Consider the following 21,092-nt stretch of genomic DNA (forward strand, 5'->3'; position numbering starts at 1 on the left):
AGAGAGAGAGAGAGAGAGAGAGAGAGAGAAGAGAGAGAGAGAGAGAGAGAAGAGAAGAGAAGAGAAGAGATGAGATGAGATGAGATGAGATGAGAAGGAGGGAAGGAGAGAGGAGGGAAGGAGGGGAGGAGGAGGGGAAGAGGGGAAGAGGGGAAGAGAGGGAGAGACGAGCAGGAGTCAAGATAAAGAGAAGTGAGGAGATTAGGGTAGAAGATGGTTCACCATGGAGATAACAGTGAGGCCGTACACAGAGAAGAATACGATGAGGAAGATTGCTACTCCGTCACTGATCGCCTTCCTGCACTTGACCCGTCAGATTTCTCAATCGCCCTCAAATAAATTCTCCTCACCCATTGCACTGAACTACCACATCCGCCGCAGCCCCCCATGCCCCGCGCTCGACTGTGACTCGCCTGCCAGGAATGATAAGCAGGGAGGAGGAGAACGGAGAACGGAGACGGGAAGAAGCAGAGGTTGGAAGAGAGAGGGTATCGGAGGATCAAGAGCTTGTGGAGATCTTAAGAGGATGTGAAGGATGAGGATGAAGATGAGAATGAGGATGAGGAGATAGCAGCGGTGACATCGAAGGAGCAGGATGTACGAGGAGGAGGAAGAGAGCGACGAAGCAGGAGGAGATTTGAGAGTCACCTGATGCCTGTCTTGCATATCGAGCTGTCCGAGTGCTCGGAAGCCTCAGCAAGGCTGATGAGAAGCTTCACTTTAGCCACGTAGTCGTTCCCCAGCTGATCCTGGAACGCATCTCGGCAAAAGTCCAGAGCAGGACAATGAGTAGGAAGAGGAGTACGACGAAGAGGAGTACGAGGAGTGGGAGAAGGACGAGAAATAGCGGGGACGGGGATATGAACACAAGGAGGAGGAGGAAGAAGAGAAGGAAGAGGAGGAGGAGGAAGAGAAGGAAGAGGAGGAGGAGGAGGAGTACGAGGAGTGGGAGGAGGAGGAGGAGGAAGCGAAGGAAGAGGAGGAGGAAGAGGAGGAGGAGGAGGAGGAGCAGGAGGAGGAGGAGGAGGAGGAGGAGGAGGAGGAGGAGGAGAAGGAGGAAGAGGAGGAGGAGGAGGAGGAGGAGGAGGAGGAGGAGAAGGAAGAGGAGGAGGAGGAAGAGAAGGAAGAGGAGGAGGAAGAGGAGGAAGAGGAGGAGGAGGAGGAGGAAGAGAAGGAAGAGGAGGAGGAGGAGGGAACAAATGAGAAGAATCTACAGTGATGAAGACTTTGACGTCGATCGTCGTGCTCGTTTGCCTGCAAATGTAGGTGATGACGTCATCGGTCCATGCCATTTCAATGCACCTGAGAACAACAACCGACGGCCTGTACGTCATGTTGAGAAGAGTTTCCACTTGCCGGCCAAACACGTCCGCCTGACATACTTTTCATCAATTCCTCCGCCGCATTCTTCTCCTATTCTCTCTTTCTCCTCCCTGATCTACCCGTCTTTCCCCCTACACCGCCTCGTCTCCTCCCTCCTCTCCTCTCCTCTCCTCGCCTCGCCTCTCCTCTCCTCTCCTCGCCTCTTCTCTCCTTCCCCCTTCTCCTCCTCCCTCGTCTCCTAGTCGCACTTCTCTCCTACCCCATGGACTCTCACCTCAAAAGGGTACTTGTCATTCTTCTCCACCGTGACCATCACGTTGACACCGTTGATCTTGACCTGACCTCTCCCCATCACATGTCATCGTTCGCTTCCCTCCCACCCACCTGTGCTTCAGCCGCTATCACAGGGTTCTTCAGCCCTGAGCTGCGGTGGACTGTCAGGGGCCCGCACTCATTCCTATTTCATCTTCACCTCGCCATGGTGCTGAAGGCGATCGAGTTGAGCTGCACGCAGTCGTTGAGGGTCCTGCCCTTCTGTCATGGACAAAACGACGCCAGTGGTCCCACTGACCGACACCCGACGGGTAGGATGGAAGTGCCAGCTGAATTCCATGTGAGTCGAAGTGAGTTGGAAGGAGCGGAGGAGGAGGAGAGTGGAGGGGAGGGAGGGCGAGGGCTAGCAGGAAGGGAGAGGAGGAGGAGGATCAGGCAGCAGCGGAGACGAATCTTACACTCGACCACAACTGTCTGAAATCCCGACGAGCTTGAAATCTGCCACTGCAGAGGACCGCAGCACCTGTGTAGAGCCTGAGCCAGGAGAACGAGGAGGACAAGAATGGCGAGACGTTTGCGAGGGCAAAGAAGGGCTGCACGAGTATCCCTGGGAGCCTTTCACGCAGGCCTGAAACTCCTTTAGCTCACTTAGTGAAAATCGTCGCTCGACCTGGTTGGAGGCAGTCGGAGCGTTTCCTCCAAGGAAGATGACCTGAGCGATCAAGTTCATGGGCACACAGCGGGGAAGAGGGCTGTACCTCGCAGCCAACACAGTCCTGCAGCAGCCCAGGCAGAGCCGCCGACTTGGCGCTGGCGGGAGGGTGAGGGGAGGCGAGTGGAGGGAGTTCGAAGAGGAAAGAAACACCTGAATGAAGTCGAGGGAAACTGTTTCACTGCGACGCCAACCTGGCGGCGGGTCAAGATCGCCGAGCGTCAAGAGCAAGTCTACCGATGCAGACGAAAGTAGCTGCTGGTCGAACCCACTCAAGAGCAGCTCAACCTGCCTCAATGTCAGCGTCCTCGGGAGGGGCTGACCAGCCTTCACTGAAGTTGTCGGCCCAATGAAAGCTGCAGCGTAAGGGGAGGACTCTGCAAGGGGGGGATAAGCTGCCGTTGATTGCAGTAGCCATTGGAGGGCCTTCACCGGCATAGGAAGTGTAGCTTGAGGAGACCGGGAGAGTGATGTTTGGCCTCATGAGCCGCCAGGAGGTTCCCTATGGAAACCTCTGGTCACCATCTCAACAATCGCGATCCTCTCCGCCCTCCCCCCTACAGAGTCTGATGTGAAGTAGGCTGGCATGGCAAGGACTTTTTGTCAGTAACTGCATCTCCAGCAAGGGTTCACTCACCGTTGGTCTGCCCCAGCGCGATCGCAGTCACGTTGTTCCTCATGACGAGCGAGGAGATGGTACCAACACTCGTGGGTCTTCAAAGGCTTCAGATCCAACAACAGGATTCGAACACTCACATTGTGACGGTCGGCAAGCTCCATCGTACTCCACCATCAGTCGATCTCAAGACCTTCAACAACAAAGTTGAGCATCTCATCGCTAGTTTCTGAAAGCGCTGCCTCCCTTACCTTTGCATTCTTCCCGCTCGCAATGACGGTGCTCCCATGACATTGAACATCCAGGATGTCTGTTTGCTCCACTTCAACGCAATGTTGCAACACAGGTGACGATGTTGACCTTCTGCAGTCTCTGATTGAGCGACGACCCAGCTGAAAGTCAAGTTCAGATGCATCTTGCTCTGTCTACACGTAGACCAACAGACCTCAGTCCGTTGTTCTCAGTCCTCAGGATCAGCCCCCCGTTCCCCACGATCATCCCGTGGGTATCTGCCATCGGGAGCGACTCATCGAATGAAACGATTAAGTAGGTCAAGACTCACAGTTGCAGAACGAGATCGCATTGAAAGTGTGCAAAACGCCTGTTGAATGACTTACGAACGCGCCCGTCTCAGCACCTCTCCCTCACTTTCTGGGATGTTCGTATTGATCGCAATCCGATTCCATTGTGTCCCTGTCTGAAGAAAACCCTTCAGGGCAGGTGAGGACAAAATTGAGACATGTACTGGTGCTCCTGCTGCCCTCCTGTAGATACCGCAGTTTGCGGAGGAATACGACTCTGCGATCTCATTAGCACGTTCCCAAGAGCCCAAGGATACAGTACGTTGACAGCTCCCGCCGAAGGCTATGGCGCTTTCCTCTTCGAAGGCAACGGCCTTGGTCCTGCACAGCGGTCAGAGGAGGAGACTGCGCGTCCGTTGCATCACAGGTCAAGGACACTGTCCATCTCGAGCTTCTCCTGAAACCATGAAAACCCTCCGTTCTGAGTCACGTAGACCGATCCCCTCTGCCCGACGACCACCCTGCCTTGGGGTCAGCTGCGAGCGGCGACGAGGAGACGAGTGCACCCGAACTGATTGCTAGGCGTCGCTACTGTCTGCACCTGTGCGAGGGCTAGCAAGTCCAAGTTCATGTCAGCACGCTGTCACTACCTCGTTGCTAGTTTCCACATGTTCAAACATCAGCTACTATCCATCAACGTTCCCCCCCTCCCCACCCCTGACGTCCATCTCTCACATCTCTTCCCATCCTCCTGCACCACAGCTTGCACCTCACCTGACGGAAGGATTCCCAGCAGCAGCGCCAGCATGATCGGCGAGGGCAACCGCTGCGCCGATGCCATGGAGGGGTCACCTTGCTGAAAGAAAAACATCACAAACTTGACAACTTTTTTCGTTGGCGGAATTAGGAAGAGTCTGCAAAGGGAGGAGGGAGGGGATGGCGGAGGGGGAGAGCAGGGCGGAATGGCTTCGCATCGGCGACAAGCTGGCGCTGTTCTCGGAGAAAGTCCATGGCTTCCTCGTAGCCGACGGCTTCATCGACGACTCCGTCCATGCCTCCTTCCTTGACGCGCAGCATCCGGTTCCTAGAGACTTCGAGTGCTGTTTGTTCCAGGTACAGGGACTTGTTGCCAAGAGCGGTAGGGATGGGGGTGTGCTGAGACGCGTGCTGCAGGTGGAGGTGAAGATGGCCTACTTCGAGCAAGAGAAGCTGAACAAGTTCATGACTAGCATTGGAATTCAATCCCTTGATGAGCTGGAGCAGCTGCAGGGTCCGCCGCTGAAAACGGCGACGTCCATGTTGATCGCCGCGTCCAAGGAGGTCCAGAGGAACAGAGAAGACTCGGAGTTCTATGCTGGTAGAACAGTCCGGTATGGGCAGACGTTCCAGCTGAAGCATGTGCGGTCCTGCAAGTACCTCACAGTAATGTACTCGAGCGCTGGGGACGTTGGGAGTGAAAACCACGTAGAGATCCGGCTGACGGATGGAGGGATGGGCTCCTACTTCAAGCTGCAGTCTCATCACGCGATGAAAGAGAGCTCCGAGCCCGTGTCCAACAAGGACTACGTCGAGATCGTCCCTGAGATGCTCCCGCACCTCTCGCTGGGGTTCCGGTCAATGCGGGGGGTGATGCCGGATTCCGACAAGCACTCGCTCTTCGAGCAGACAGTCAGTTGCAACGTCGAGGGACAGACCTGGTTCGTCTCTCGGTATCACTCGTACCAGTCGTATGAGGAGAAGCCAGCTCAGGCTGATGTCAACTTAACATCCAAGGTTGAGGCTTCACCTGAGGATTTGCTGGAGAGAGAGCAGAGGATTCCTTTGAACAGCGGGCAGGTCATTCGGTTGCTTCATCAAGATTCAGAATCTTTTCTTGCGGTGGAGCCTGTTGAGACCGGCAGCCACGCCGCAAGGAACATTCAGCATGTGACCTTGGAAGCGTCCAGGGGGTTTGGAATGCCAGGGTTTTCCCTGAACCCCCGTGAAAACCCTGGTGGGACCTCTAGAGTCGTTCTCCTTCCCTGATCTGATGCTCGTGCCCCAGGGACTGCATACAGCCTGTGGATGGTGGAAAATGTTGACCCCACGCTATCGAAGCAGTTGAAGATTGGTTCCCAACTGAGGTTGAGGAACATCGCCACGGGAGGGTACTTGGTAGCCTGCTGTCCGCGGAAACGAGCTGGGAGAAATTCGACGACGAGCATCGAACAAGTCTGCGAGCGTGCATGCTTGTGCATGACAGACTGATATCCCTTGTTTCTCCAGTTCTTGGCGAGCAACAATGTCAACGCTGGTTGGGGCACGGCAAGGAAAGGGAGCACGTTGAGCGCCACCATGTTTGACCCGACCGCGTTGTCGAGCTTCATCGTGCTGTGTTCAGAAGAGAAGCGATTGTTTGAGTCCTCCAGGTCTCTCCTCTCCATCTGTGCTCACTTGCAGAAGAAATCTGACGACCAAGATTTGAACCTGTACAAGAACTCTTCCGCCCACTTTCGTTTCGACCATCTTGAGACCCACTATCAACAATACCAGGCCCCGAATCTCGATGACTCGGCAAACGGCCAGAATGCGCAGAGGATGTCAGGGAAAATCGACGGAGGAAAAGGGAATCATCTGGACTTCCTGAACAAGATCCAGAACCAGATCGGAGCAGGTCTGGACTTGTTGGGTGTTGGGGCTGCCAGCAAGGATGTGAAGGAGAGCAAAGAGGAGACGAAGCGGATGTCAGGGAACCAGGGGGTCTCGGAGTCCGTGGAGGGCTGGCTGCATGTGGGGAAGAGGAGCAACTCGCAGGAGTACATGGTGAGCGTGTGGCCGGAGCTGGAGGAGCTGGACGGATGGGTCGTGCTGCCGGCTGACCAGGAGGAGATCAACGACGTGAATCATGTGGTCTCAGTGAACAAGAGGGTAATTGACTATGTCAACCTGATCAGGTCGAGGAGGAGCATCCCGACCAAGGAGACTAACGAGATGTACGGGGTCTTCAAGAGGCTCCAGAGGTTCCTCACAGTGCCCAGCAGCAAGCTGTCCTGGTACTCCGACGACGCGCAGTCTGCGGACCAAGTGATCCGGCGGCAAGGGATGCTGCTGGACTTGGGGACTGTCGAGTCGCTCGTTGACCTCGTTGGGATGCATCGGATCCTCCCGGACGTCAGTCACGCGCATCTCATGGTAGCGCCAGACCTCCAGCAGCTCCGCGAACTCTTCGTCAATGTCTTCCAAGTCCTCCTGCACCTCGTCAGGGGCAACCAGCTCATCGGCCTCTACCTCTCCTCCCGCGTGACCGAGCTCCTGCAGCCTCTGCTCTGCTCGGTACCCCCGGGTGTGGACGAGTCAAAGTTGACCTACCTCAACGTGCTTCTGGAGCTGATCCTTGAGATCTACAAGGACTCGCCAACGGCCATCTCTCACCTCGACAAGTCCTGTATCGACACCTTCCCCCAGCTCTTTGCCAGCTCGTCGAGCCTTTGGCGGCACTCCCGGCTGTTTCAAATCCTGTCCTCCTTCTGCACCTACCGCTCAAGGTCCTCCCTGGCGACCACCTCCCGCGCCAACGACCCGAGGATCAGCGGAGACGTGGTGGCAGTGCCAGACAACCAGCTAGCGGTTAAGGACGTGATCTTGACCCACAGCCGTCTCCTGCCCTCCCTCGAGCTGAGAGGGGAGGAGGTGATGGTGAAGCACGCCTTTTCAGGGACTGACGACCACGTGCCGTTGGAAGGTTGGCTGGCAGATGTGGAGGGGAGGGTCGAGTTCTTCAACTCCTACCTCGACCTTCTCTCCTCGATGGTGTGCGGGAGGATCGAAGTGACCAAGTCTACCATCGCCCAGCTGGAGGAGAAGAACTTTCTTAGCTTCTCCGTGGTCTCTGCTGCGATGATGTCTGGGCGACTGCCGACCAGCATGCGGTCCTGCTTCGTGTCGCTCATGGTGAACGCATACCTGGACCTTCCGATGTTGGAGGATCGCTGCAGGATCAAGAAGGTGTACTTCTGGTCCTCCCTAGACGCACCCGCCAGCCAGTTCTCGCTGCCGAGAGGCGTCAACCTTGCGGCCATGACTGTCCTCCAGGGTTTCTGCCTGCACTTCATCGAGTCGATGGACTTTGTGATGGGGGAGGACCAGGAGGACGACGGGCTGCTGATACAGGTGCTCAAGCTTCTGTACTTCCTCGTCAAGTATGGCTTCTTCTCCCGTTGCATGTCCGACTGGATGGACGTGGAGGTACCGCCTCCCGTCGACATCCTCTGTGAGTACCTCCGGTCGAGGGTACGAGCCATGTGCTCGAAGCAGTCCCACCTCCACCACCTCCAGGAGTTCTGCAGGAAGACTCTGCAGGTCCACATTCTCGCCCAGCCCCTGACCCTCCTCCTGGACAACCATGTGAGGGAGAGGAGGGCGAGGAAGGAGGATGGAGCAGAGGTGATCTTCGATCAAGCCTCCGAGCTCAGCAACGCAAGGGTCGACGAGTGTTACAAGTGGAGCTGCCAGATCCTGGACCTGATCCTCAACTCCTTGGTTAATATCAGAGTCCAGCTGAGCCTCAAGGTGTTCGAGAAGGACCTGCTGCAGGGCAAGAGATTCGGGGATGCCCCGGTCGCCGGCAGCTCGGCGAGGAGAAGCAACAAGGTCGTGGTACACAGGGCGGATTTCGAGGAGATCTTCATGACGATCGCTCTGGATACCTCCTTCCTCGCCTCTAACCTCCTGCATTTCGTTTCCGAGAGGGAGACGGAGGACGACGGCCTAGCCAACATCATCCTCATCCTCATCCTCCGCCTCTTCGGGCAGAGGTCTGAGGTGATCAACGCGCTGAAGGACGTCCAGATTCTCAACGAGCCTTACATGCTACAGTACTTCAAAGACACCTCCAACCTCGCCGACCAGTTCGCCTCCTCCATCTCCATCCTATCCTCCATCGAGAAGAGGCTGATGGACGTGGTCGACAGCCACAACGAGCTCAAGAGGAAGGAGTTCCAGGCCATGATCGCCAACGAGCTGGAGGAGGAGGAGGAGGTCTCACAGTCGCCGCTCAGCGTCAGAAAGTCGCTGCCGTTTGCGCTGCGGAGGGAAGCGGAGGAGAAAGTCGTGGTGAAGAACTTCTTCGACGCGCTGGAAGCCACGGGCAACGTGATCGACACGCTGCTGAGCTTTCGGCAGCATCTCTGGCATGGCCCCCGAGGGGAGGAGACGGGGGAGGGGGCGAAGAACCTCGAGAGCTCCGTCTCCAGCAAGCCAGCGAGCATGCAGGACATGCGAAGGATCATGGCGATGCGAGCCAAGGCGGTGGCAGCAGGCCGGATGCCAACGAGCCGGAGCATGACAGAGCCGAGAGCTGTAGACCTGCTGGAGGCGGTTGAGAGGACTGCTGAGGAGCAGCTGGAGATGTCGTACGAGACGGGGAGGAACCTAGTGATCGACTCGTTCCTCGTCAGGGGCATCGACCTGAAGGTCGCTGACATCACCAAGACAGTCAGGGGGATGGTCAGCATCGTGCAGACTTGCCGGGTCGACCGGCTGCTCAAGATCCAGAACATGCTGAGGAACCTGGCGCTGCACGAAATGGTCCTCCAAGTCCTGCGCATCCTGACCTCCCGAGACGTCTCGCACGTCCTGCAGGACGGGTCGCTCAACGATCTCTTCCTGGAGTGCTACCTCTTCCTCTCCCTCTTCGTCGTCAACAACCCGGTCAACCAGGAGATCATCTACGAGTACCTGGAGGTCTTCGTCATTCCCCAGCTCTTCAGCAACGGCCGCGTCTTCCTCGCCGCCTGCGACCTCTTCCTCTGCACCTTCTACAACAACCGAGTGCTCTGCTCGCGAGTCGACGACCGGGTTCTCATGTCCATCATGTCCGCCATGTCCCAGTGCGGGAACCGCTCCTCCTACCTCCAGTGCTTCGAGATCCTCTGCTGTCCGAAGAATATCCCCCTAAAGCGCAATCAGGTCAGGATCATGCAGTTTGTCATCACGCAGCAGGAGATGTTGCCGCTGTACCTCGGGGAGGACGGGCTCAGCATTCTCCGGGCTGACCTGCTGTCGGTCGGGCACAAGATGAAGATGAGCAGCTTCATCGACACTGGGGACGCGGAGGCTGCGCAGCATGACATGATCGAGAGCTTCTTTCGCTGCAGGGAGGTGTCTCCTGCTGACTTCAACTCCTCCCCCATGTTCTACGTCTCCTTCCTCCAGCTCCTCTCCGCCTGCTCCTACGGGAAGAACTCCGACACCGAGCGAGAGTGCCAGCGGCTCCTCCCGCTGCCGCGCATGGAGGAGCTCATCGTCAACGAGTGGGCACCTGCTCCCCTCAAGGCCGCCGCCATCAACTTCCTCAGCATGGCGCACTACGAAACCTCCTCCGTGCTCATCAACCGTGCCATCGTGCAGTCCAGGGCGAGCTGGGGGATTCTTCGGTACCTGACGACCTGCCTGCAGAACTTCATCAACAGGGAGAAGAAGGTGTGGATGTGCAGCCCTGCTGAGACTCAGGCTGAGGGCACGACGCTGCTGTTGGAGGCGATCAAGTGCTTGTCCTGCTTCTTCACTCACGTCTACCGGCCCAACCTCATCTCCATCGAGCAGGGAAGGATTGCCGACACTGCCTGCGAGCTGGTCATGAAGATCTTCTCGGAAGGCCCGCACGACAAGAGGATGAGTTCTCATCTCACCGCCGCCCTCTCCATCTTCCAGAAGCGAGACCTGCCGCACTCGCAAGTCTCCAAGGAGCTGCTGAAGACGCTGCTCAAGAGCTCTTTCATGCAGAAGCTCGGCCACGAGAGCGTCGATAGCTCTGCCGACGAGGCGAGCGATCGGATCCGCCATGGTCTGCCGCTCTTCATCGAGGATCTCCGAAATCGCGTCTCAGTGCAGGAGGAGAACAATTCGCTCTGCCGCTCCTTCGAGCTGAACCCCAAGGCTGTCTTCATGCTCACCAACCAGCTCCACAAGCGATCGCCGGCCCATCGCTTCCACTACATCAACGTCCTCGAGTACATCTGGTCTGCCATGATCTCCTCTCGCCCTCTCCTCGAGGCCATGAGGATCCTGCACATCGACGAGCTCTGCTCTTCCCTCGTCCACGTCATCTCGCTGGGAGCCGACGACAGCATGCGGCCCGCGCTGAAGCTCTGCTCCTCTCTCCTCGAGAAGGGGATGGAGCCCGTGCAGGAACGCTTCAGCCGCGTGCTCTGCAAGCCGAGCTCGGGGAGCTGCTTCCAGCAGCTCGCGAGGAGGCTGAAGACGGCAAGGGAGGAGGTGAGGGAGTTCAGGCTGATAAGCAACCAGCTCATAGCAGACAGCGAGTCGACCCTGTCGGGACGTCTCAAGACCCTCAAGGAGCTGCTGGAGGAGGCGAAGCTGAAGGAGGGCCTCGAGACTGTTGAGCGCTCGTTCCTCCCCGAGGTCCTGCGGTTCATCCAGGCCCTCTGCCTCCGGCATCCCCTCAACCTGCAGAGGATCCTGGGAGGGGCCGTGCATGGCGTCGATCTGTGCATGGAGGTTGCGAACCTGGTGATCGACATGCAGAAGAGTATCGACTCGATCAACATCGACAAGCTCATCATGTCGGTCAAGACGCTATGCCGGCTCACCCAGGGCCCTTGCAAGAAGAACCAGATCACCCTCACCAAGCGCTCCTCCGTGGGGTCGACCCTCAGCAGCCTCCTCCTCCGCATCGACGACAACCCGAAGCTCGGCTACCCCGCGGACTGGAGCCTGCACAAGTACCGCCTGAGAATAGAGATCGCCAACTTCTTCACCTCCATGCTGGAGGGGCACACGCAGGACATGTACATCGCCAAGAGGATGGGGCAGGAGCTGGACCTCCACGCCATCATCAGACTCATCGGCCACTTGTTCGACATCCACATGAGACGGTCCAGGGCTGAGCTCCCTGCCCTCCAGCTCGCGCACAAGTGCTACATCGTCCTCAAGATCCTGCATGACTGTGTTGATGACTCGTTGAAGGAGGACATCGCTCGGTACCTTGACGGCTCCTCACCCTCCGCCAACTTCTTCGCGGACACCACGGGGAGCATCGAGGTCTTCCGCCACTCCGTGCAGCGAGTTTACTTCTGCATCCCCGCCCTCTGCAAGCAAGTCCCTCCTGCGGCGAAGCAGCGCGTCCTCTGGTCCGTCGATCGCAACTCGGACATCAGCAGGCTCGCGGACTTCTGCTCCCTCGTGGATGAGGTCTACCTGGAGGTCAAGCACGGCATCTTGCTGACCTCCATCAGTCTCTTCCGCGTCTTTCACTTCCTCGCCATGATCTCTCACCGCTGCTACATCGTCAACGTCGTCCTCCTCAACCTCCTCATCTTTTTCTCCTACGGCTACGTCAAGCCTCCTGTCGCTGACCCTGAAGAGCCGTTCTTCGTCCAGGCGTCGCCCTCCAGCAGCTCCGTCGCCCTCCTCCAGCTCAACGAGACGGCCTTCGTCTTCCTCCGCGACGTTTTTGCGAGCATCCAGCTCATGTTTGAGATCCTCCTCTTCCTCTCCTACGTCCTCGAGGTCACCCCCAACTGGGTCAGGAGGCACCTCAACGAGCAAGCTCCCGCAAAGTTGCAGGTCAGCTCCATGATGGAGCAGCGGGGTCGGAAACTCCTCTTCCTCTCCCGCTACCTCCTCGTCGCCCTCTCCGACAAGATGCTCCTGTGGAGGACCATCACTCTTGCTCTCACCCTGGGCCTCGTGGCCTTCACGGATCGCCGGAACAAAGCTGCTCTGCTCCTCTTTTCCGCCCTGCTCCTCGAGTTCTTCTCCCGCTCCCAGGCCATCGGCTTCGTCGCGCGGGCAGTGCAGGAGGGCGGGAAGGCGCTACTGCACACGCTGGGGATGGGGCTGGTGTTCATTTTCTGGTTCGGGGTCGTTGGCTTCATTTTCTTCCCCAACCTCTTCCAGTTCCGCAAGGCAGAGATCGTCGACGGCTCCACCCAGCAGCCATGGCAGAACAACCGCAGGGTCCCCTGCGGCAACGTGTGGACCTGCATGCTGATGGTCTTAGATCAGGGGCTGAGGAAGAACGACGTCGGGGAGGCGCTGGACAAGATTCCATGGCCGACCATGACGGACGACAAGGGCCAGTGCGAGCTGTGCCTGCCGGAGGAGGTCGGTGTGTCCTGCCCTATGGTGAACCTCTGCCTTGGGGACAGGAACCTGGTCGCCTGGCCGCAGAGCAAGCTGTGGCTGCGCATCCTCTACACGTTCTGCTTCTTTGTGCTGATCTCTGCCATCTGCCTGGAGGTGATCTTCGGCATCATCATCGACTCGTTCAAAAGGCTGAGGGAGGAGAGGGAAGAAGTTCAGAAGGACATCGAGAGGAAGTGCTTCATCTGCGGCCTTCCAAGGAACTTCTTCGACTCAGAGGCTGCCGGGGGGTTTGCCGTGCATTGCAAGAGAGATCACAACATCTGGTGAAGGAGGAGGAGGAGGAGGAGGAGAGGAGGAGGAGGAGGAGAGGAGGAGGAGGAGGAGGAGAGGAGGAGGAGGAGGAGGAGGAGGAGGAGGAGGAGGAGAGGAGGAGAGGAGGAGAGGAGGAGTAAGACAGAAAAGGAAGAACAGAGGAGGAGGAGGAAGAGAAGGAGGATCCGTCATTGAGAAGCGATAGAGGGGCTCCTGGTCAGGGAGGGGGTGAAGGGGATGAGAAACCAGGGGGAAGGAGGAAGGGCAGGAGGAGAGGATGGAGAGGAGGAGTCTGAGCAGGAACTAAGTTTCCTCCCTTCCCACAGGATGTACATGTACTTCCTGGTGCATCTCAAACAGAAGGACGTGCTTGATATGGACGGCATCGAGTTCTACGTATGGAAGAGATGGGAGCGCAGGGATTTCTCCTTCTTCCCCATCGGCTGCTCGCTCAACATCCAGGGGCCTCACAAGCACAGTGCAGGAAACCTTTCGGTATGTCCTCGCACCCCTGCCTGCCTCCCCCTCTCCTGCCTCCCTCCTCCCTTTCTTTCCTCCTCCCTCCTGCACTCCTTCCTACTTCCTCTTCCTCCTCCAACTTGTCCCGTATATAGCCCTGTCCTCTCCCTCTCCTCCCACGTCTCGCTCCTCTCTTCTCTTTCCTGAGCCTCTCCACAGCGTCAGGTCCACGAGCTTGAAAGGAACGTCAGAGGAGAACTGTAAGAAAACTGGAATCTGTCAGAGCAAAGAGGCTTGACCGTTAAACTTGCAGGTCAAAGTTCAACGTCAAATTGAGCCATATGGTCAAGGCTTTCACTACTGGAGGTCTATTTAAGGTAAAAATTCTCCTCCTTGTCCTCCTCCTCGATCTTGCTGCTCCTGCTGCCGCTGCCGCTGCTTCTCATCCCCTTTCACTACTCTCACTTCCTCCTCCAGCATTCCCGAGACATCAGGCAGGCATACGACAGCATCATCACGGAGATCGCGGAGAGGAGGAGAGTTCTTGATACCTACTCTCCACTCCGCCTCTGATATCATCGACATTCGTTTATTCTCATCACTTCATACATACTCTACATGCCCCTCAGCTCAACGACTTGGGCAGGGCTGCCAGCTGTTTCTTTCCTCCGGGCGAGCTGGGCACAGCTGGTTGAGATTGAAAAGTTTCCCCTAGCTCGGCCTGTGCACAAACCCCGTCACAAGCACGCTCCTCCTTGTCAGACGCTCGTCACCTGTAACGCTGTCTGGTCCTGGTAGAGGAGGAGAAGCCTCTCCTTCTCCTTCTGGACTTCAAAGAGCTTCCGAGTTATCTCGATCTGACGCACTTGTCACATCTCTGCCTCCTCCTCCTCCTCCTCCCGCCCCTCAGCACACCTCCCTCCTCCATTCCTCTCTCACCACTTCTTTCTGCCCCTTGTCCTCCGTCTCCTGTGCCTCCTGCCTGAGCCGCGAGATCATAGCTTCCTGAGCCTGCAGCTGCTGCACAGCGACGGCGAACTTGCTGCGGAACTTCTCCTTAAATTTGCTCGCCAACCCTCTGAACTTCTTAGCCTTCTTCTTCAAGTCTGCAAGAGGAGAGTCAAGCTCTGCAGGAGGAGACGGACGAGGGACGGTAGAGGAGAAGGAGACTAGGAGGAGAGAGTGGAATCGGCCTGGGCAGTGAGGAGGAGGAGGAGGAGGTTCTTGACCTGTCAGCTGCTCTCGCATCTTCCGCTCGCTGTCCTCGTAGGTCGCAATGATGGACTTCGTCTCCTCCTCCATCTGAGACGGAACAGGACAAAGTGAGACAGAAGAAGAAGGAGAGGCGAGGAGATTGAGGAAGGGAAGGGGCAGGGGCAGGTAAGGGAAAGGGGAGACACCAACAACCTTCTTCAGCTTCTTCTCAGTCTCTGCTTGCTCCTTCTCGAAACTTTGCTGGGACTTCTCAATCTCTCTCTTCAGTCTATTGTTCGCGTCTTCGAAGATCCTGATTGGGAGTGTGAAGGGCAGAGCAGACCACTGAGAGAGCAAAGACCTGTTCTCATCCTTGATAATCTCATAGTCTCGGGTCACCTACGTCAAGACATCAGTTCTTCAAACCATCCCTCGCCATCCAGACATGTCAAAGGAAACAGAAAAGGAAGACGGAAGGAAGAGATGGAGCGAAGAGATACAGGGAAGGGAAGTCAGCGAGGGATGGAAGGAACGGATCGTGTCGCAGTCGACATGGCGGGGATGTGAACACCTTCGTCAGAGATTCTTCCGCGCTCTGCTTCTGTTTGACGACTTCATCGAGCTTGCAGGTAAGCTCCTCCTTCTCCTTCTCGAGAACTCTCTTCATCTGCGATCACATCACCTCGAGCATGCATGTCCTCACCGCAGCAAGCACCTGCAGCATCTCGTTCAAGTCGCTCTCCACCTGTTTGGCCCTGACCCAGCTCGTCAGTCATTCTGGCCCCGAAGGACAAGGAGAAGAAACTGACTGCTTGCTGTTGTTCTCGATCTCGAATATGAGTTTGTTCCTGCTGCTTTCTGCTTCGTTCAGTCGATTTTGCAGGTCTTCCTCGCGATTCTGCTTGAACATTCAGAGACGAACCTCTCAAATGACAGACTGCAAACCTTCCAGTTCTCGACCTCTGCTTCTCTCTTCTCACTCTCTCTCCGCATCTGTTCCTCCATCTTCGCCACGTCCAAGTCAAGGCCAGCCGTTCACCTCCTCTGCCACAGTTCAAACCTTGGCGATCTTCTTCATGTTTTCTTCTCTCAGAGCAGAAATTTTCTTTTGCACATTCTCATCCGCGTAGTCTTGCGAAGCTCTCATGTTGACCTGCTGGAAAAGTCAAACACAAAGAACAAATGTCATTTGTGCTTCACGTCACTGAAAGTACTTGACAACACACACGATATAGGAACAAGCACAGGAACTTGACAGACAGTGAGGCATTTCACCTGGAGCTCTGCCTGCATCGATTCGGCCTTGCTGATGGTCATCTTCAGCTGCTGTCTCTCCTTGCTCCACGAGCTTCGCTCCTCCTCTATCTCTCTCAACAAACTCCTCTGCATCGACTTCATGCTGAAGTCCATCTCATCCAACTTCCTCTGCAAGACGGAGTTCTCCCGCTCCCACTCCTGCACCAAACAACAAGATCCACGTCACCCAACAGAAACCGGCAGGTCTACAGCCCACCAGCAGCTTAGCTTCAGTCCGCTTGTGCCCCTCTGTCTCCTGTTCCAACTCTCGTTCCAGGTGCGATATCTTCCTCCTGAGGTCGTCCATCATGAAGTCTTTCTTGGAGCTCTCCGTAGCCATCTGATCCATCTTGTCCTTGACCTCCTGCCCCGCTACCTCCTTGGCCACCCTCAGCGCCTCCTTCTCTGACCTCAGGTCGGCTATCTCCCCCAGCAGCTTCTTCTCCTTCACCTTGAGGGATTGGACCTCTCTTTGCAGCACGTTGATCTCCTGCACTTCTGTCGTGTCGTCCAGAGCTGCCTGCAGCCCTGAGATCCTGATGTTCAGCTCTGCCTCGATCGCCCGATGCTTCTCCGTCGCCTCCAGCATGTCCTGCTCGTGCTCAGCCTGCATCTGGTCCTTCTCGAACTTAAGCTTCTCCAGCTGCCTCCTCAGCTGGAAGTAAGACTCGCGCTGCTTCTCGAGCTCTTCCTCTAGCATGTCTGCCCTCTGCCGTATCGGCGTCTCCAGCTCCTCCGCCATCCTCATCCTGATCTCATCGAGCTCCCTAGGGGGAATGATCTGACTGCGCAGCTCTTCGAACTGCTTCGCCTTGATGTCGAGCTCTGCTTTCCACTGCGCATGCTGCATGTCTCTCTCCTTGACCATCTTGGAGAGTTCGATCCTTGTGCTCTCGTGCTCGTACTTCTCTTCATTCAACTTATCCTGCAGGGCCTGATATGCAATCTTGAGAGTTTCAAAGTTTGACCTCAGCTCGTCGTTTTCTTCCTGGGCCTCTTTGAAGAGAGACATGGCCTTCTGCGCATTTCTCTGCGCTTCTGAGTACCTAGCACTCAGGTCTGAGAGCTGGTTGTTTCTACGTTCAAGGTCAGCCTCCATGGTGTTTCAAGTAGTTTGTTGTCCTCCACGCCAGAGGTTCCGTTCAAAGTTCTCGACGAGGCTGCATGCAGAGGAGAGGGTAAAGAGCGCAGGACACCTGTCGGATCAGAGTCATCGGCGCCATTTCATCCTCTTCTCGCTCACCTTGCCATCTTCATCTACACACTGCCCAGCCATTGCGCTCCCCTTCCGTTGGCCTGCCATGTCTCGCCACCTTTTTAAAAATTGAGCTCCCCAAATGAAAAACTTCCCAAACTTCCAAAACTCCCGAGCACCCAAACTTTCATTCAGGTTTGAACTTGTTCCCTTGTTTTTGTAATCGAGATTTCAAGTTTGAAAAGTCTTATTTATTTTTTCAAAACTATCACTACTGCTTGCCTCGGCATGCTCATCGCCCAAACACCATGGTCAGGTTGCAGTCGGCCATGGCTTGAGCTTGTGTTGCCGCTTTGCTAGCTTCGTCCTCTCTTCATACCGATCATTGTCTTCCCTCTTGCCTTCTCTCCTTCCATATCCTCCTCTATTCTCTCTTCCAACATCGCTCATTCACCTGCCTTTCTTCCGTCATCCTAGCCTGTCCTTTGCTCCTAGTGTCATGTCCGAGCCTCTTGCGTTGAGGCTGATCTACTCAGTGGTACCGCGGTCCCTTGCAGAAACCATTTGGCCAAAGAATGCTTCGCTCGGAAGGAAGGTACGCCTTCTACATGATACTCGAGGCGAGGAACCTTGACGAGCATCTCAGGTGGCGGTCATGTTTCAAGTAGGGTTTGCTGTCGGTGCAAGCATGGAGTTATTCATGGTCAAAACGGGTTTCTATGAAGTTGCGACACGCAAAGAGGCGGAGAGGAGGGCCATGTACAGGCAGCAGCTTGAAGAAGCGAAGCAGGAGAAGCTCAGGAGAAAGCAAGAGAGAATGGTGCAACAGCGACTGCAAGCACGAGCAGAGCTTGAACAAGAGCTGTCTACTTTGAGATTACGTGAGAAGGAGACGGGAGAAAAGTTTGCCGAGCGCAAGCGTGAGATCAAGAAAGCCTTGAAGGAATGGCAGCCGCTTTAGATCAGCACCAAGGCGGTTCAGACAAGCCGTAGTGCGATGTTTCTTACTTCCTTCGCCTTCTCTTCTCCACATCCTGCTCTCCGTCTGGTCCTCCCTGTGCATCTATTTTTCCGGCTCCAAGGGATCTCCAGTGTGAAGGTAAAAGAAGCCTTGTGATTATGTTGTACAATGGCGGAGGGAAGCAGTGGAGAGATGATGTTGAGGAGGAGACTGAGAGTGTTGCTGCCGACTTCCGGCTTGTCGAATGCGATCTAGGAAGGCAAGAGGGCCGAAGACAAGAAGGAGAAATGATTTCAATACAGAGAAGTTCAACTACACTCCTCCTTCCGTACAGGCTCTGCCGCCACTCATTCAATGCTGCCATCTGATCACTGTCTGACGGTCCTGCATATCCGAGTCCGAATCCCCAACAGTCCGCTTCCCTGAGCTCCGGGCTACACCATGACTGACATCGTGGGCATGAGACCTTTGAACTACAGTGACTGCGGCTGACTCGCCGTGACAAGCTTGCCCCAGAAGCTTCGACGAAGGCAGCAACAATGTATAGGCAGTTCGAAGACGTAGGATCGAATTCAAAAAGTCGACAAGAGCTGAATTTGACTAGGGCGATGGCGGGTGGCACGGAGGAGGGGAGGGGAGCCTGGGGTGTGGGGAGGAAGACGCTGATTGTGACGGGGAAGGCATCTTCAGGCAAGAGCTCAGTCATATCCTCATGGTTTCCTGGTGAGAACCCTACCTATCATGCCGCCGTCAAACTTTGAATGGCCCATCTCGTTCCCTTACACTCGCTGCAGGGAAAAGGGTGGCAGAGAGGGGAGTTTCGGAAGTTCTGCAAATCGCATGCGTAGAAGGTGGGCAGGAATTTAAAGCAGAGATTATTGATCTTGCAGGAGCTGATATGCACCTGACTGAAGCTCGGGACTGCCTGGACGATGCGTCGGCAATCGTATACGTGCTCAAACCAAACCACGAAGAACCCAATCCGTCCAGAGGTTGGCAAGAGGATGATTTCATCTGGAATACCTTCATCACCCGGGAAAACAAGGATCGAGTTGTCCTCCTCCTGTTCCAAGATGCATCCTGGGATGGCAAATTCTGCTCGCAGATCGGCTCCATTTTCAACCTGGTGGAGCACTACACTGCTATGGATCGGTTCTCTGCTGTCATACATGTCAACGTTGCATCTGGCGAAGGCATCCGAGAAAGTTTTCAGCGCGCTGTCGAGGCTGTACAAAGTGGCCCTCGCTCTGTGAGGCAAGCTATTGTAAAGCTGGGTACCTGGAAGATCATTCAGACCATGCCCCTCCTTTCTTCCAAGAGCTCCATCTCAGAGCTCGAGGTTCCAACAGAATCACAAAGAAAGCGGACGACTGAAAGCTCTCGTTCTCTTGAACCACAAAAAGAAGTGAAGCCCGTTGTCGATCAAGGCTCTGCCTCGCGAACCGGTTGGCAGAAAGTAAGAAAGTTTGTACAGCAAAAGAAATATGACATCGTTGAGCTCAAACCTGTGGTGGTAGAGCAAGCGTCACTACAAAAACTGCCAGTGCGATCAACAGGATCAAGTGAAAGTCGCCCAGGTTCCGTTAAGAGCACAACATCTGAGCAACAGGATTCTGTATTTGCGCGATCACCGTCCCCAGCCCTGTCGTTCAGCTCTGATGTGTCGGTAGAGCCTCCTCATGCACTTTCAGAAAGCGTGTTGCAAGACATCCGAGAGGAAGCCAACAAAGTCATTCTTGCTCAGGCAGCAAGTCAAGAAGATGCTGCTGACGGAAAGCCAGTTAAGGTCCCAAAGTTAGAGGAGCCAAGGCTGTTTCAAGGTCAGAGAACACCCAAGGAAATCTTTCCTCCTGCCAAACTCAATCATGTCAAAGAGGAGCTCATGCCAGAGGTTGTCAGCGAGAGGGATAAGTATTTTTCTCTGTCCGAAAGCGAAACGAGCGACCGTTCTCGTGAAGCGAATGACCGTAATTTTCCAATTCGGACGCTCTCCGCAAGTACAAATTTTCAAAGAGCGGGATCAGGGGTTTCTGATGCGTTTCGCATTCTGCTACAAATCTTCCCGCATAGGAGCGCCGATGTCTTCGAGTTGGAGAATTTGGAACGACGAATGCAAGCAATCGTGACAAGATACACGGCATTGTAATGTGATATCAGCGAGCATGAGAATTCAAACAGATGTAAGTGAATTTGTTCTTTTTCGAAAAAAATTTCTTTATTTGCTGTGGAATCAAGATTTACACTAGTACTAGAGAGGGTGTACTGAGACGGGAAAAATAATATCACAAAAGCACCAGAAAAACATTGCTTTTGTTAAAATCCACTGGTTTTTTCAGAACTTCCTCCGTTTCATCGCCTTCATAATTTCTTTTCCAATGATTCTGTTGTACTTTTGTCTTATCCTGCAGTCGACGTTGAAGAATTCTCTTTCAATCCAATCTCCTTCATTTGTAGGGCAAGATTCGATAAACCGTCTCTTGCCCAAACACCGTTTTGGCGTATTCAAGCTGTCCAACAGTTCGCTGAGGTCAAGGGGCGCATTGTATGCAGCAACTTCGTCAATGAACTGATCCTCGCTCTCTTCCAACTGAAACATCTCATCCAGAAGCTCGACAGACCCCTCAGAACCCGATAGCGATCTAGGCTTTTTGCACAGATCGCCTTCGGACGAGGATCGTTTCATGGATGAAAACTGTTTGAGAGGGGAATGCTCAGCAGAAGAGCATCGCAAGAGTTCGTCAAAGTCGGTAATGGCCATGTTGAGTATGGGAAGAAGGAGTGTACGGAAGTGAAATTGGAGTGTTTATGTAGTTGTTGGGCGAGTGGAGCACTACTTGAAGGGTTGCTCCACCGCCCCTTCCCTCCCTTTTTGTGCTGTTTCTTGGAGCGACCCCTGGTGTAAATTTCGAAAGAGACTTTTTTCGATGATCTCTGCGTCCCCTTTGTTAAAAGCAGTTATGAATAAAACTATTTTTGCAACTTTTCAAATAAAGAAACTTTGTTATGATATGAAATCGCTTTATTTGATATTCTTCGCTGTCTGTCATCGCGTCTCATGCACTTGGCACGGATGAATGTGGCCGGCCACCCCCCAGCCCCCTTCTGGTGCATTTTGACATGACCCCTAAGTTTTTCAATATACC

General features: G+C 55.1%; 6 protein-coding genes across 6 annotated transcripts; 3 read left to right on the plus strand and 3 right to left on the minus strand.

The window, feature by feature from the left end:
* Positions 1-201: 201 nt before the first annotated feature.
* GUITHDRAFT_101462 (hypothetical protein) lies at positions 202-4,076 on the minus strand (the record flags this gene model as incomplete). Its single annotated transcript, XM_005839938.1, has 23 exons — positions 202-298; positions 351-413; positions 649-749; positions 1,215-1,254; positions 1,303-1,373; positions 1,598-1,660; positions 1,708-1,747; positions 1,796-1,857; positions 2,112-2,203; positions 2,245-2,308; positions 2,355-2,461; positions 2,503-2,596; positions 2,831-2,889; positions 2,946-3,022; positions 3,065-3,117; positions 3,176-3,234; positions 3,285-3,316; positions 3,370-3,433; positions 3,487-3,525; positions 3,573-3,621; positions 3,670-3,826; positions 3,871-3,966; positions 4,012-4,076. The coding sequence occupies 23 exons, from the start codon at positions 4,074-4,076 to the stop codon at positions 202-204; spliced, it is 1,644 nt and encodes a 547-aa protein (XP_005839995.1).
* A 305-nt stretch (positions 4,077-4,381) lies between these two features.
* Positions 4,382-13,876, plus strand: GUITHDRAFT_101463 (hypothetical protein; the record flags this gene model as incomplete). The annotated part of the gene is made up of 8 exons (XM_005839939.1): positions 4,382-4,558; positions 4,619-5,438; positions 5,490-5,599; positions 5,711-12,855; positions 13,171-13,339; positions 13,523-13,563; positions 13,617-13,680; positions 13,781-13,876. The coding sequence occupies 8 exons, from the start codon at positions 4,382-4,384 to the stop codon at positions 13,874-13,876; spliced, it is 8,622 nt and encodes a 2,873-aa protein (XP_005839996.1).
* Position 13,877: 1 nt separating this feature from the next.
* On the minus strand, positions 13,878-17,102 carry GUITHDRAFT_161142 (hypothetical protein). The gene is made up of 14 exons (XM_005839940.1): positions 17,037-17,102; positions 16,011-16,989; positions 15,773-15,952; positions 15,558-15,650; positions 15,443-15,502; positions 15,307-15,395; positions 15,213-15,252; positions 15,069-15,164; positions 14,859-14,896; positions 14,711-14,810; positions 14,533-14,605; positions 14,243-14,409; positions 14,077-14,160; positions 13,878-14,024 (listed from the first exon to the last, which is right to left on the minus strand). Exons 2-14 carry the CDS (start codon positions 16,890-16,892, stop codon positions 13,929-13,931), a joined length of 1,998 nt encoding a protein of 665 aa, XP_005839997.1. The 5' UTR covers positions 16,893-16,989; positions 17,037-17,102; the 3' UTR covers positions 13,878-13,928.
* Positions 17,103-17,658: 556 nt separating this feature from the next.
* Positions 17,659-17,808, plus strand: GUITHDRAFT_43760 (hypothetical protein; the record flags this gene model as incomplete). Its single annotated transcript, XM_005839941.1, has 1 exon — positions 17,659-17,808. A coding segment is annotated over one exon (150 nt), but the record flags the coding sequence as incomplete, so codon positions are not given.
* Positions 17,809-18,847: 1,039 nt separating this feature from the next.
* Positions 18,848-20,095, plus strand: GUITHDRAFT_101466 (hypothetical protein; the record flags this gene model as incomplete). Its single annotated transcript, XM_005839942.1, has 1 exon — positions 18,848-20,095. The coding sequence occupies one exon, from the start codon at positions 18,848-18,850 to the stop codon at positions 20,093-20,095; it is 1,248 nt and encodes a 415-aa protein (XP_005839999.1).
* A 55-nt stretch (positions 20,096-20,150) lies between these two features.
* On the minus strand, positions 20,151-20,708 carry GUITHDRAFT_150500 (hypothetical protein; the record flags this gene model as incomplete). Its single annotated transcript, XM_005839943.1, has 1 exon — positions 20,151-20,708. A coding segment is annotated over one exon (427 nt), but the record flags the coding sequence as incomplete, so codon positions are not given.
* Between the last annotated feature and the right edge of the window lie 384 nt (positions 20,709-21,092).

Source organism: Guillardia theta (genome assembly GCF_000315625.1).
Source record: "Guillardia theta CCMP2712 unplaced genomic scaffold GUITHscaffold_7, whole genome shotgun sequence".
Classification (NCBI taxonomy): Eukaryota; class Cryptophyceae; order Pyrenomonadales; family Geminigeraceae; genus Guillardia; species Guillardia theta.

What these genes read in the sequence shown, in the direction of transcription:
- GUITHDRAFT_161142 (XM_005839940.1), bottom strand. Translation starts at nt 16,892, where the DNA reads ATGGAGGCTGACCTTGAACGTAGAAACAACCAGCTCTCAGACCTGAGT. An exon ending in GGACTGAAGCTAAGCTGCTG is followed by an intron (nt 15,953 to 16,010) that starts GTGGGCTGTAGA and finishes TGTTTGGTGCAG; the next exon opens with GAGTGGGAGCGGGAGAACTC. An exon ending in ACATGAAGAAGATCGCCAAG is followed by an intron (nt 15,503 to 15,557) that starts GTTTGAACTGTG and finishes GACGTGGCGAAG; the next exon opens with ATGGAGGAACAGATGCGGAG.